Source organism: Ovis aries, chromosome X (genome assembly GCF_016772045.2).
Source record: "Ovis aries strain OAR_USU_Benz2616 breed Rambouillet chromosome X, ARS-UI_Ramb_v3.0, whole genome shotgun sequence".
Lineage (NCBI taxonomy): Eukaryota > Metazoa > Chordata > Mammalia > Artiodactyla > Bovidae > Ovis > Ovis aries.
The window spans coordinates 31,108,965-31,121,492 of NC_056080.1; the positions used below are offsets into that span (position 1 = coordinate 31,108,965).

The 12,528-nt window shown below is 36.9% G+C and overlaps 1 protein-coding gene across 9 annotated transcripts in view; it reads right to left on the bottom strand.

Annotated features, from left to right (window-relative positions):
* Positions 1-12,528, bottom strand: part of DMD (dystrophin) — a 2,668,835-nt gene that overhangs the window by 745,916 nt on the left and 1,910,391 nt on the right. For all 9 annotated transcript variants that reach the window (XM_060407875.1, XM_060407877.1, XM_060407874.1 and 6 more), the window contains one exon: positions 2,183-2,291. In XM_060407875.1, coding sequence (XP_060263858.1) covers positions 2,183-2,291 — 109 coding nt within the window. The remainder of the gene's footprint in view (positions 1-2,182; positions 2,292-12,528) is intronic.

Consider the following 12,528-nt stretch of genomic DNA (forward strand, 5'->3'; position numbering starts at 1 on the left):
CTTCCAATCAGACTACAGCTGAACCCTGATTAACACTGAGGTTAGGGCTGACTTACTGCATAGTTGAAAATCCAGTCTGCTCTGTGTATTCATGTTTCTGCCATTTAGGCAGCTCCTTCGCATACACAGATTCAACCCACCATGGATCATGTAGTACTAGAATATTTATTATTAAGAAAATTCTGCACATAAGTGCACCTGCATAGTTCAAACTCATGTTGTTCAAAGGTCAACTAGAAGGGTTTCATGAGGGGAGGGAACTTAACTTACTCTATGCTACATTCTCAGCACCTAGTATAATGTTCAATACACAGAAGTTACTCAATAGATATTAAGTAGATGAATTAAATATATTTCTGGAAACTGAAACTGGAACTTTGAATCTGTTCTCCAACAGAACTATTATAGTTGCATCTAAGAACTTTACGGGTTAAGTAGATTTCTGTGTCCTGCCTTTCAAAACTTCCAACCATGTGAAAGGAGCTTAAATAGGAGCATAAACCCATAATTATTATCAGAGTTCAATAGAAACAAATTATTGGAACCCAATTTCTTTACAGAGTTAGAGAATCTGAGACTGAATATCAGGAGAAAGCTAGAGAACAAATACCAATAAACGATTATATAGGGACAAACTATGCATGTGTGCTGAGGCAACCAAAAATTACAGGTCATAAGAAGAAATAAACCTGATATAATTAATTGAAGATAAACACTGATAGAGCAATTTTAGTGTCCCAGATTGACCAAAACAAAGGAAGAAGAAAGAATGCTCACACATCTTTTTAAAGTATCTGATATCAAATTTAACTCTGATGTCTTCTTAGAAACCCCAGGGGCACGCAAGACACACTGTTCCCAGAGTGTAAAGCATCTTTTAACCTAAGCGCTGTTTATGCCTTCTACTGAATTATCATTGTGCTACCTTGGGTGATCTTTCCATTGTGGTATATTTCTAATTGATATGAAATAAAAATCAACTTTACTTGAAGAACCATAGTTAAATACTGCAAATATCTGATCTTTGAAAAGTAGAAAAGGAAAAAAAAAAGGAAGCAAAAAACAAGAACAGGAAAAAAAGATATTTTTTAGTTCTATCTAATTTTAGAATTGGTATAGCAGAAAAGTTTTTTGGCTCCTTGCCCATGGGACTCAAAGCCAGCCTTAACATTGCCGTGAGATTTCATGCATACCTCCTACTAAGGAATGAAGAGAAGATGAAAAAGAATAGACTGAAAATATGCAGTAAAAACAAAAGCTAAAACTATAGCTAAATGAAGAAACATTCTTCCCCCAAGTCTACTTGTGGTAGTCATGGTCCGTTTTCCTTTTTCTTGAACTAAAAATGGAAGAGCTCTTAAGATTGTCTTCAGATGGAATAGAGGGAAGTGCTAGGGGGACGGTGTGCATTTCTGTGGTTTGGGGAGTTTTTATATGTTTGGTAACACTGCATGACTTGCAGGATCTTAGTTCCCTGACCAGGGATTGAACCTGTGCCCTCTGCAGTGGAAGCACAGGGTCTTAACCATTGGACTGCCAGGGAAGTCCCTGTGTAGGCGTATTTGAATGAGATTATCTATAGGATATAGGATTCATTGAGATGGAGTCCTTACATATTTAGTCTTGGAAGCTCTACCCTGATTCCCTCTTCAGGAACAATACACCCATTTGTCTGACTAGAAACACTGATAGTATTCCTTACTGAGAATTGCCTTTGGCCCCAGAAGACTCTTCTAAGATCTCCCTTTTCCTTCCAGTGGGCAGCCTCTGGGCAAAGGCTGGCTGGTTCAGGAATACAAAGGCCAAGCTCTATTCTTGCAATTCAGGAGGGCTCTGGACAACCTACTCAGCCTTAAGGCTCCTGTGGAGTGGGCTGAGGCCTCTCTTGCAGTCAAATCACCCTGCAGCCCCCCAGCCCCTTCTGCTATCTCTGCTATGGGTCTTTCTTCACTGTAGGTACATTTCTGGAGAGCACACCCCTATATACTTTGGTGACTCCATATGTTCAGTCAATCTCTTTCCAAGGAACCTAAGCTCTAAGACATTTTGCATTGTAAATAACCCAAGTTTATTCCTATTTTCAGCATTGCAACTCATTTTCCCTTTAACCCAGGGAGCATCTCACTGTTGTGCTTTCGAGCAAATGTCCAAAGCCACAGAGGATGCGATCCAGCATACTTACCTGCTCCAGTTGCTGTCAGTCCAGGGGCTGGGGCAGGCCACTTTGCCTTCAGCTCTTGAAGTAAGTGGGTTACCGCCTTCCACTCCGAGCTCAGATCTTCTAACTTCCTCTTTAATAGAAAAGCATGCATGTTATTTATTCGATTAACATCTTGCAGTAACTTAATTCACTGAGTTATTAATTTATTTTGTGAATACATTATTGTATTTCTATCATATTTTACTTCTAAATTGACTTTTCTGGGTGGAATTCCTTTCAGAGGTATTTTAATTAAATACTTCAACCAACCTCACTACAAATTTTTATTGATTGTTTGCTGCATACAGGCTCTTGCTCCAGGCACAATTTCATTGAAAGGACAAACAGAGTGCAAACATTATTGAAAGCAAAACAAATAAACAAAAAATGTCATCTCAGCAATTGGCTTGACTGTTTTAAATAGTATCTAGTGTGGCTGTATACCAGAATTTTCCAGAGGACATTAAAATTATCTTACTGCCCTGGCTCACCCCAGATCAATCCTATTAGCAATACTTGGAAGGAGGGGCTGAGGTACACATGGGGATAAGCCTCTGAGTCCACTTTAGGGAAGGACTCTTGTCCCAAATGGAGAACATGTCAGTAGATATCCTTCGGGCGTCAGGTGTCAGTTCCTTCTGGGACTGTCTCTGCTGTAGTGATCTGCCTTGCCTAAGGACTCGCCATTCCCAGGGCAGCCCTTATTCAAAGACTGATCAAGGTGAGAGTATAAAGGCTCAGCCAATTTGGTTCAAAGCAGGACCATTTTGAGGGTCATTTTAGCTGCAGTAGGGTCAGCCAAGCCCGTATATGGTCAGTGACGTGTATATGTTAACAAGTGGCTCTCTGGGGAAAACAAAGAAACAAATTGATTTTAGTGTTTCTAATTTCTGTGGTGTAGATTGTCCAACTATAGCCAATTTTAGTTACCAAAAGAACATCAAGTAGCTCACAAAGTGCCTGAAAATTTGCTAATAGGTCCTTAGGAGCAGATCCAAGCCACTTCCAGTGTAACACTGGATAATAAGATAACTTACTGCCAATAGAATGTGAGGAGAGGTAATATCTGTCAGTTCTGGGCTGATCCTTATAAAAATTGAGTGAGGTTTCTCCATCCATTCTTTCCCTTTCTACTGGCTGGAAGCAGAGGACTCAAAGGCCCCAGGTCAAACTTTCTCAATGGATTGGGAGGATAAAATAATTTATCATAATACTTTGGAGCAGTGGTTCTCATATGTTGGGGCCATCAGAATCACCTGGAAGACTTGCTAAACCACTGACTGCTGGCTTTCATGGAGAAGGCAATGGCAACCCACTCCAGTTACTCTTGCCTGGAGATACTGATGGACAGAAGAGCCTGGTAGGCTGCAGTCCATGGGGTCGCTAAGAGTCAGCCATGACTGAGCGACTTCACTTTCACTTTTCCTTTCATGCATTGGAGAATGAAGTGGCAACCCACTCCAGTGTTCTTGCCTGGAGAATCCCAGGGGCGGGGGAGCCTGGTGGGCTGCCGTCTATGGGGTCGCACAGAGTCGGACACGACTGAAGTGACTTAACAGCAGTAGCAGCAGTTGGCTTTCAACCTCAGAGTTCTATATTCAACAGATCTTGGGTGGGGCCCAAGAATTGACACTTCTAACTATTTTCTGGTTGATGCTGATGTTGATTGTCCAGGACCAGAGCCAAAGGCATCCATTATAAGCAATGAATTACCTAGCTATCCTCAGTGGAGTAGATATGTATCATCCTTGATAAAAATAAGAAAATAGGTCTTAAATCATTTTCTATAGGACTTAATTTTCTTGAAAACCCCCACTTAAGCAAAGCTGCAAAGGGAATAAATACTAAAATAAATGGTAAAAAGTTATCACTTCCTATTTTAACTATCATCTGTGCTCTTAAGGTTATTTATTCTGTCTGACTTCATGTCAAGTCAGGGCTTTTAATTTCTTCTCCCAGATTACATGCGGTTAAACATTTACTATCACACCAGTGAATATTATTTATTTTTATTTATTAAAACATAAGCCTTGAATCCAAAAGCAAACAACAACAACAAAAATGCCTCTGATCAGTGAGGGAAAACTACCATCGAAAGTCATGAAATGTGGAAGATATTTTTCTGTTCTGATATCAGAGCTAAACATTGAGAATTAAATATCATCCAAGGCTGGTGAATTTATATATATATATATATATATATATATATATATGTGTGTGTGTGTGTGTGTGTGTGTGTGTGTGTGTGTGTTTGGTCTTTTGATTCCCCTGCTAAATTGCAGTGAGTTCACAGGGAAAGAATAATAAGAGGAACTAGAAGTTGTTGATAACAACAACAACAACAAATAGCAATAGATACTAGGGAAGAGACAATAAATGTAAAAGTAGTTATCTGAAAACATCATGATCTTGGATCACTTATTGAAGGGATAAGGGTGCAGCAAATGGTCTTATACATTATATAACCTATAGGAAGTCACCTGTATATGCTGAGAGACAAAGAGGGAGAGAGGAAAAGAGAGAGATTAGAGATGGATTTACATACTGCTGAGATCTGCCCACTGTTACATTCAGCAAGCATATGGCCCCATAGTGAGTAGGCGAGGAGAGATGGGAATTTGCTGTTTCTACAGTTGGCTTAGGTTTCACTTTCTTCTCATGGTGTAAGCATCTCACTGCACTGAGTTAGATTTTAAACATTTAAAGTATTTATCTAACAGCCTGCCTCTGAAATAAAATTAACTATTTCATCTGGGTCTCAACTGAAGACGCAGTGATCAGTACTGAACTTCATATTCCATGTGCACAATGAAACTGAGCAGGACACTGTGGGGATCCTGGGCACAAAAACCTTTCTCTGTCCCTTATTTCTTGTTGGTAGGAAATAGGCTTCATTCAGCCTCCAAGACTTTCCCTGTGTTCCAAAGGTCAGGTTCAAACAGTTGCTAATCAGGGAAGGGAGGGGATGCAGACAAGGGAGGAGCAGTCAAGAAACAGCAGAGCAGCCTTGATGCAGGCTCTTGGTTCCACCTCAAGGGATACACAGAACAATATCTTTGAGCTCTTCTGCAGAACTAAAACCTCCAACAAATTGAAGATGTTAACTACTTGATGAAGCATTCTTCATTCCAGAGACAAGGTTTGATAACCTCAAGATCCACAGAAGCTCATCAGGAGACCCCTGAGGCCAGATGAAAGAAATGCAAGCCTTGTACACACCTTTATCCTTATCAGCAACTCAGCCCTTGAACCATTTCTATAAAACTCCTCACCCAATTCCCCCACATAGGGACACACAGTTTTGCCTGGCAAAGCAATAAAGGTAATCTCTTTTACTTCACCCAAAACTCTGTCTCTGAGATTCAGTTTGGCACCCATGCAGAGAAGCTTTTTCAGCATCAGTAACTGTACAATGAAACAGAACAAGAATTGATGCTTATAATGATGACCCTGAAAATTAAGAAAGTTTCAAATTACACTATGTTTTAGTATCCGAAGTCCTGGATTTCAGTCCTAACTCATTACTACTGGTTTTGTGATTACTAGCAAAATCAGTTCTCTTGCCTGGAAAATCCCATGGACGGAGGACCCTGGTGGGCTGCCCTCTAAGGGGTTGCACAGAGTCGGACACGGCTGAAGCGACTTAGCAGCAGCAGCAGCAAAATCAGGTAGGTCAGTCAAATTCATCATCCTTGAAACATGTATATAATACTACCACCTAACTCATAGCTTTGTTGGATTAACTAAATGAGAACTTTTATATGAAAAGAATTCTGTGAACTGTAAAGTACTATAAAATTGTTGGTTAGTTATTATGCACTGCTTAATGAAGCAAAACAGAAGATAGTCGATAAAAGTTTTCATTAAGATAGTTAAAATGAAAATATTCCAATGCTTAAAAGATTTGGTTTAGGTTATCATGAAAATAACATGTTTATATAATCAATTCTCTTTTATTAACACATAAAACTCTGAATGGTCTATTCATTTATTAGAATGTTATTTTGCCCATTGCTTTTTCCAGATGGGTAAATAAGGCATTTATATGATTTCAGATGTAGAGATTTAAAATATTAAGTAGTAGCCCACAGTGTACCACAAACGTCTGATACCACAAAGAAGCTCAGAAGTGTATGTTAACCAATCTTTCATAAATATTAGCAAATGACATCACATAAAATGGCTGTAGATTTTGATTCAGCTGGCCACAAAAACACTCTTGCCACTTTTCTAGTACCTGTTGTACTTAGAGTTGAAATTGGCTATTTATATATTATGGATAAATATATATTATTTATATATAAATGTATATTATTTATTATATTTAGACTATTGGTATAAATATATTATTAATTAATTAACACATTTATTATTATAAATATAATAAATACTATATTACATAAAAATTTGCATGTTTATATATAATAAATAATATATATTATAATATATATATAATTTTTCATTTGGTTTTGCTTTCCTTTTTTGTTCCCTGGCCTGTACCCTTGTTTTTTATTCTCTCATCTTTTCTATTAGGCTGTAAAGTTCCTTTAGATAGCAAAAAATGTTTGGCTGCAGCAACTAATGGAGCATTCTTCACATAATAGACTTTAAGCCGTACCCATAAAAAAATGTAAAAGGTAATGATTTGCTAATGATGTTAATCTTTAGCCAAATTTAAAGGAATCAAATTCATGTCTAAATTCCAACATCTTTAAATATAAAATCAGTGGGATAATAGTTATCAAGTCCTACTCTTGATTAGGTGTCCCGAGTTTTCAGACTTTGAATGTGCTAAGCAAAACTGCAGATCCCAGGATTTCCTCACAAGAGCTCAAAACTCAACAGTCATAGTAGATTCATGTTTTACCAAAAAGGAGAAACTCTGAGATTATTTTTTTTAAGGGAAAAATAAAATTCATTCTAGGGGGCATTTGTACCTTCTCCATCGTGTGTGTGTGTGTGTGTGTGTGTGTGTGTGTGTGTGTGTGTGTGTATAATTTCCCTGGAGTTAGTCATTAAATGTTAAGACAATTATATCAAACTGTGAAATTTCTTCTTTATGAAGAGTGAAAATTAATTACAAAAAATTATTTCTGAATATAGTTTTCCTTTTTAAATATAAAATGGAATTTAACTCTGAACTATGTATATTTGGGATATTCAAAATTTTTAAATCTTGTAATTTTCTCTTATGTTAATGTTTGGCATGATATTAATATCTGTTATATAAATGAATCATCCTATGACTTTATATACATAGACATACATGTGAATATTATAACTGAAACATCTATATTTCCATGTCTGTGTCTATAAATGCAATTAATACAACTGAGGACCAGAGGTGAAATTCAGATCTCTAAAATGCTTGTCCAGTTCCAGGATGAGCTACTGAGTAAGACTAAATTGAGACTCTTCCCCAAAATATTTTCTCACAAAAGAGTCAATTCATATTAGCTTATAATGTCTTTCGTGTTTCAATTGTTTTATTTTGAACAACAAAGTTCCACAGTACCCTGAAATACTCTCAAGAGATATGAATTTGGGATGCATATAGAAGTTATCTGCCAGAATTGGTTAATAAAACAAAAAGGAAGTGAAGAAAATTGATAAACTATTAACAATTATTCCTAGGGTATACCTTTATGTTCACTAGTGGTAAAAGTCATTGTAAGCAAATGTTTTAAAGATAGTTTTAAAAAGCTAAACAATAAGTTATTCTAATGGGGTGATATATAACTCACATCTAAGAACAATGAAAAGATTGTCTCTCCTAATATTTTGGGAATGGGCACTGAAGTTAGGGATAAATATTCCAGCGATAACATTGAGGAAGTGAAAACCAGGCCTTCTGGTAAACGGCAGTTAGCTAGGTATGATGGTCTCAAGTAAACATAAACAGCCACAGAAAATAAACTATACAGAGATATGGACATCCAAAGGCCATGTTTAGGGTAAGACAGAGACAAGGCTACTATGGCACCCCAGAAATGACAAATAGGAGGCAGTGTTACTTTTTCTTAACTCTGCCCTGCTTTAATCCTTTCATCTTCCAGATAAAAACTGTTAAGTACGTTCTTAGTTGTCTCTGGACAGAGAGCTTTGACTGCACCATTTGGGGATTAAAACACTGCCATTGCAAATAACTTCGAAGGAAGACAGTAAGCTCTAGAATTCTGGCATATATGTGTGTGAGCGTATGTGTCTGCGTGTGTGAATGAACTCTTTTCATAAAATACAAATGTGGCAAAAGCAATATTCTTAATTAGTGTGTTATTTTATAAAATGTGAGATTTCAAATATTGGAAGTGCTAATCAATTATGAAATTAAATATAACTAGGCATTTGACAATCTCATTCACATTCCTAAATGATTCTATCAATTGCTCAAAAGTTTATTATAAATTTTATCTTCTCATTGGGAAAGCGGGGTTCTCCTTATAGTCAAGCATAAGTGATTAGCACTGATTCAGTCTCTCATGGTCAAGACTTTTTACTCAGTTGTAAAACTTATTTGCATTAAAAAATGAAATTCTGATACTCATCTATTAATAAATTATAAAATCTCTCTAATATTGTTACTCCCTATAATTTTTCCTTGAACTGTTTCTATTACCATTGACATGGAAATTGTGTTTATCAAGTGAGTCAGTCAAAATGGATCTGTTCATCTGGGGGATAGACTCATATCTGTTATCTTGTTATTGATTCTGATGTTACAAAAAAAATTACATCATATAAATGAGATCATAGTCTGATAGATGATTTATAAAGATCCAAGTACTGTCATAATCATAATATGTAACTGGGCAATATTTTCACCAACAAGACACCACTTGACATTTTATATCGTATATGAATTTTCGGATGAACATCTGTTGTGAGTGATATATTTTGAATTATCAGGCAAAAAATAAATAAATAAACCCAAAGAGTTTTTCAAAATTTCAAATGTTGATGTTGGCAGTAGAACAAACTCAGGAGGGGGGAAAAAACAGCTTAATCTAGTTAATTAACAACAAAACAGCTGGGAAAATGAAACATCCCTGGTTGTGACTGACTATAATTGAAAATGACTAATGATGCTGTCATTCTTCAGCTTATATTGGAGGAAATGATGCCTAGAAGATGATAATTGCCCTCTTGACCATTTGTTTAAAGCAATTATTCTTGTGTTAAAGGTTGGGGTGGAACCCTTTGGCTAAATATAGAAAATTCCTAACACCTCATTTTTTTCTCTTCACATTAAAAAAAAATCAAGAGCAGTAATAAAACATATTATTAGATTCATGTTAAGATTTTTCTGGATAATTTAAAAAGTCAGCGAAGCAAACCAGCTGGTGTGATCTTATCACTTCACCAAGTAACTAAGACATTTTAAATTTCATTAATGTTCTCAGTTCTAATAATGGAAGGTGATATAAGTATTTCAAAATATGTATACACATTTAAAATTTTTTAACAGGAAGAGTGGTATTCCAAAATTAAAGTTAAAGAAAGTGCAAATATAAGAGAATGCCATCCAAATGCTTAAGTTCTAAAGAACTAAAAAAATTTTAAGTCAAATAACAAATAGCTTTTCTTTTTTGTAATAAATATTGTTGCTACTGAGGGAAGTTGTCTTCGTTGCTTTTGAACTGCTAAATTCGGGGCTACTGAGGAACCTACTCGTTACTCTGTGAAAATGGAACATATTAAAATGATTCCACCAACAGCATTACCATAAAATATTATTACCAAAAGTATAGCTTAAGCAAAATATTCAACAATTTATCAAACTTATCCAAGCAATCTTCAACAGCTTCTGAAGTTAAGATAAAGGAACAAGGTACAAATCAAATGAAATAAAAGTGTGTGTGTGTGTGTGTGTGTCTGTGTGTGTCTGTGTGTGTCTGTGTGTGTCTGTGTGTGTCTGTGTCTGTGTCTGTGTCTGTAGGGGAGAGAGAGACAGAGGAGATAGAAAGCAAAACAAAGATGCTTACTTCTTCAATTATCTTATTTTAAGATTTTCCCAGTAAATTTGCATCACAGATCTAGTGTTACATTTATATCATTAGTAGAACTGTCTCCTAATATATGTTTGATCTTTAAGAGGAAGTTCTCAAAGAAAATAAGAAGTTGATCAGTTATGGATGACAGAAAAACAAACTAAAATTTTACCATCTTTGAAAATTAAGGAAACCCTAGAGAAGGTGATGAAATGAAGGGTGTGTGTATATATATATATATATATATATATATATATATATATATATATAAACTGAACAGGGATGAGCCAAGCTCTTAAAGAGGACTCAGCTTGGGAGGTTAGCGTAGGAGGTAAGCAGACAGCCTGTCTGATGTAGAATGTAGAGGTGCCAACAGACAGCCAATTTTCTAAGAAACAGAACCATTCTCTGCTGTGTCCTTAATTAGAATGTCTGAAACTGGTGGATATACTAATTATCCATTTAAATACTGGATCTTATATACACACCATGAGGGATTTTCATTTTCCTTTGAAAGACTATCACCATCTTCTTTATAATTGTTACATTTTCCAAATGTACCTCCTCCCCAAAACAAAAACCAAACTTTTCTCATGGAAATGTATTGCAGGCTACTTGTACCCTTTCTTCTTCTATTAAAGGGTGAAAAACCTGAAAGTTAAGGAGGAAAGGCATTCAGTTCAGTTCAGTTCAGTTCAGTTCAGTTCATTTCAGTTGCTCAGTCGTGTCCGACTCTTTACGACCCCATGAATCGCAGCATGCCAGGCCTCCCTGTCCATCACCAACTCCCAGAGTTCACTCAGACTCACGCCCATCGAGTCCGTGATGCCATCCAGCCATCTCATCCTCTGTCGTCCCCTTCTCCTCCTGACCCCAATCCCTCCCAGCATCAGAGTCTTTTCCAATGAGTCAACTCTTCCCATGAAGTGGCCAAAGTATTGGAGTTTCAGCTTTAGCATCAGTCCTTCCAAAGAATACCCAAGACTGATCTCCTTCAGAATGGACTGGTTGGATCTCCTTGCAGTCCGAGGTACTCTCAAGAGCAGTCCAAGGGACTCTCAAGAGTCTTCAACACCACAGTTCAAAAGCATCAATTCTTTGGTGCTCAGCTTTCTTCACAGTCGAACTCTCACATCCATACATGACCACTGGAAAAACCATAGCCTTGACTAGATGGACCTTTGTTGGCAAAGTAATGTCTCTGCTTTTCAATATGCTATCTAGGTTGGTCATAACTTTTCTTCTAAGGAGTAAGCGTCTTTTAATTCCATGGCTGCAATCACCATCTGCAGTGATTTTGGAGCCCAAAAAGATAAAGTCTGACACTGTTTCCCCATCTGTTTTCCATGAAGTGATGGGACCAGATGCCATGATCTTAGTTTTCTGAATGTTGAGCTTTAAGCCAACTTTCTCACTCTCCTCTTTCACTTTCATCAAGAGGCTTTTGAGTTCCTCTTCACTTTCTGCCATAAGGGTGGCGTCATCTGCATATCTGAGGTTATTGAGATTTCTCCCAGCAATCTTGATTCCAGCTTGTGCTTCCTCCAGCCCAGCATTTCTCATGATGTACTCCGCATAGAAGTTAAATAAGCAGGGCGACAATATACAGCCTTAATGTACTCCTTTTCCTATTTGGAACCAATCTGTTGTTCCATGTCCAGTTCTAACTGTTGCTTCCTGACCTGCATATAGGTTTCTCAAGAGGCAGGTCAGGTGGTCTGTATTCCCATCTCTTTAAGAATTTTCCACATTTTTTTGTGATCCACACAGTCAAAGGCTTTGGCATAGTCAATTAGGAATAGTAAAATTATAAAAATTTGATATATGAAGTCAAAGTTAAATGCACGGTTGATTTGTGTACTATCAGAGCAATGGCTCACTCTTTAGAAAAATCATCCCTAATCTTTAAAAAGAAGTTTTTGATCCATGCAGAGATTTAAACAGTTCCCCCAGCTTGGTACCTTGTATTGCTAGGTTCCAGGTTTTGAAGGATGAGGTAGTTTTTTGTTTGTTTGTGATTTTTTGTCTTCATTTTTCTTTTTTGTCAGCTTTAGATAGCATCCTTTAATATTTTATTACACAAGAGGAAGCCACTCTATATCCTAGCTTCTTTCCCTTTTCCTCTTCCAACATTTGTCAGCTTTCAGAGTGCTTTTTTCCTTAATGATGAGGTAGTTTCTGAGCCTCTAGTGTTTCAGGCAACCAGATGCCCCAGCTAATCTTCAAGAATTTCCAAGGTCATGCATGGTCCTTACCAAAAGCTGCACATGAATATTCTATTTCTCCTCACTCCTGATCTCCCAAATCAATTTTGCCCTTTGGTCACTATGAACCTGATAT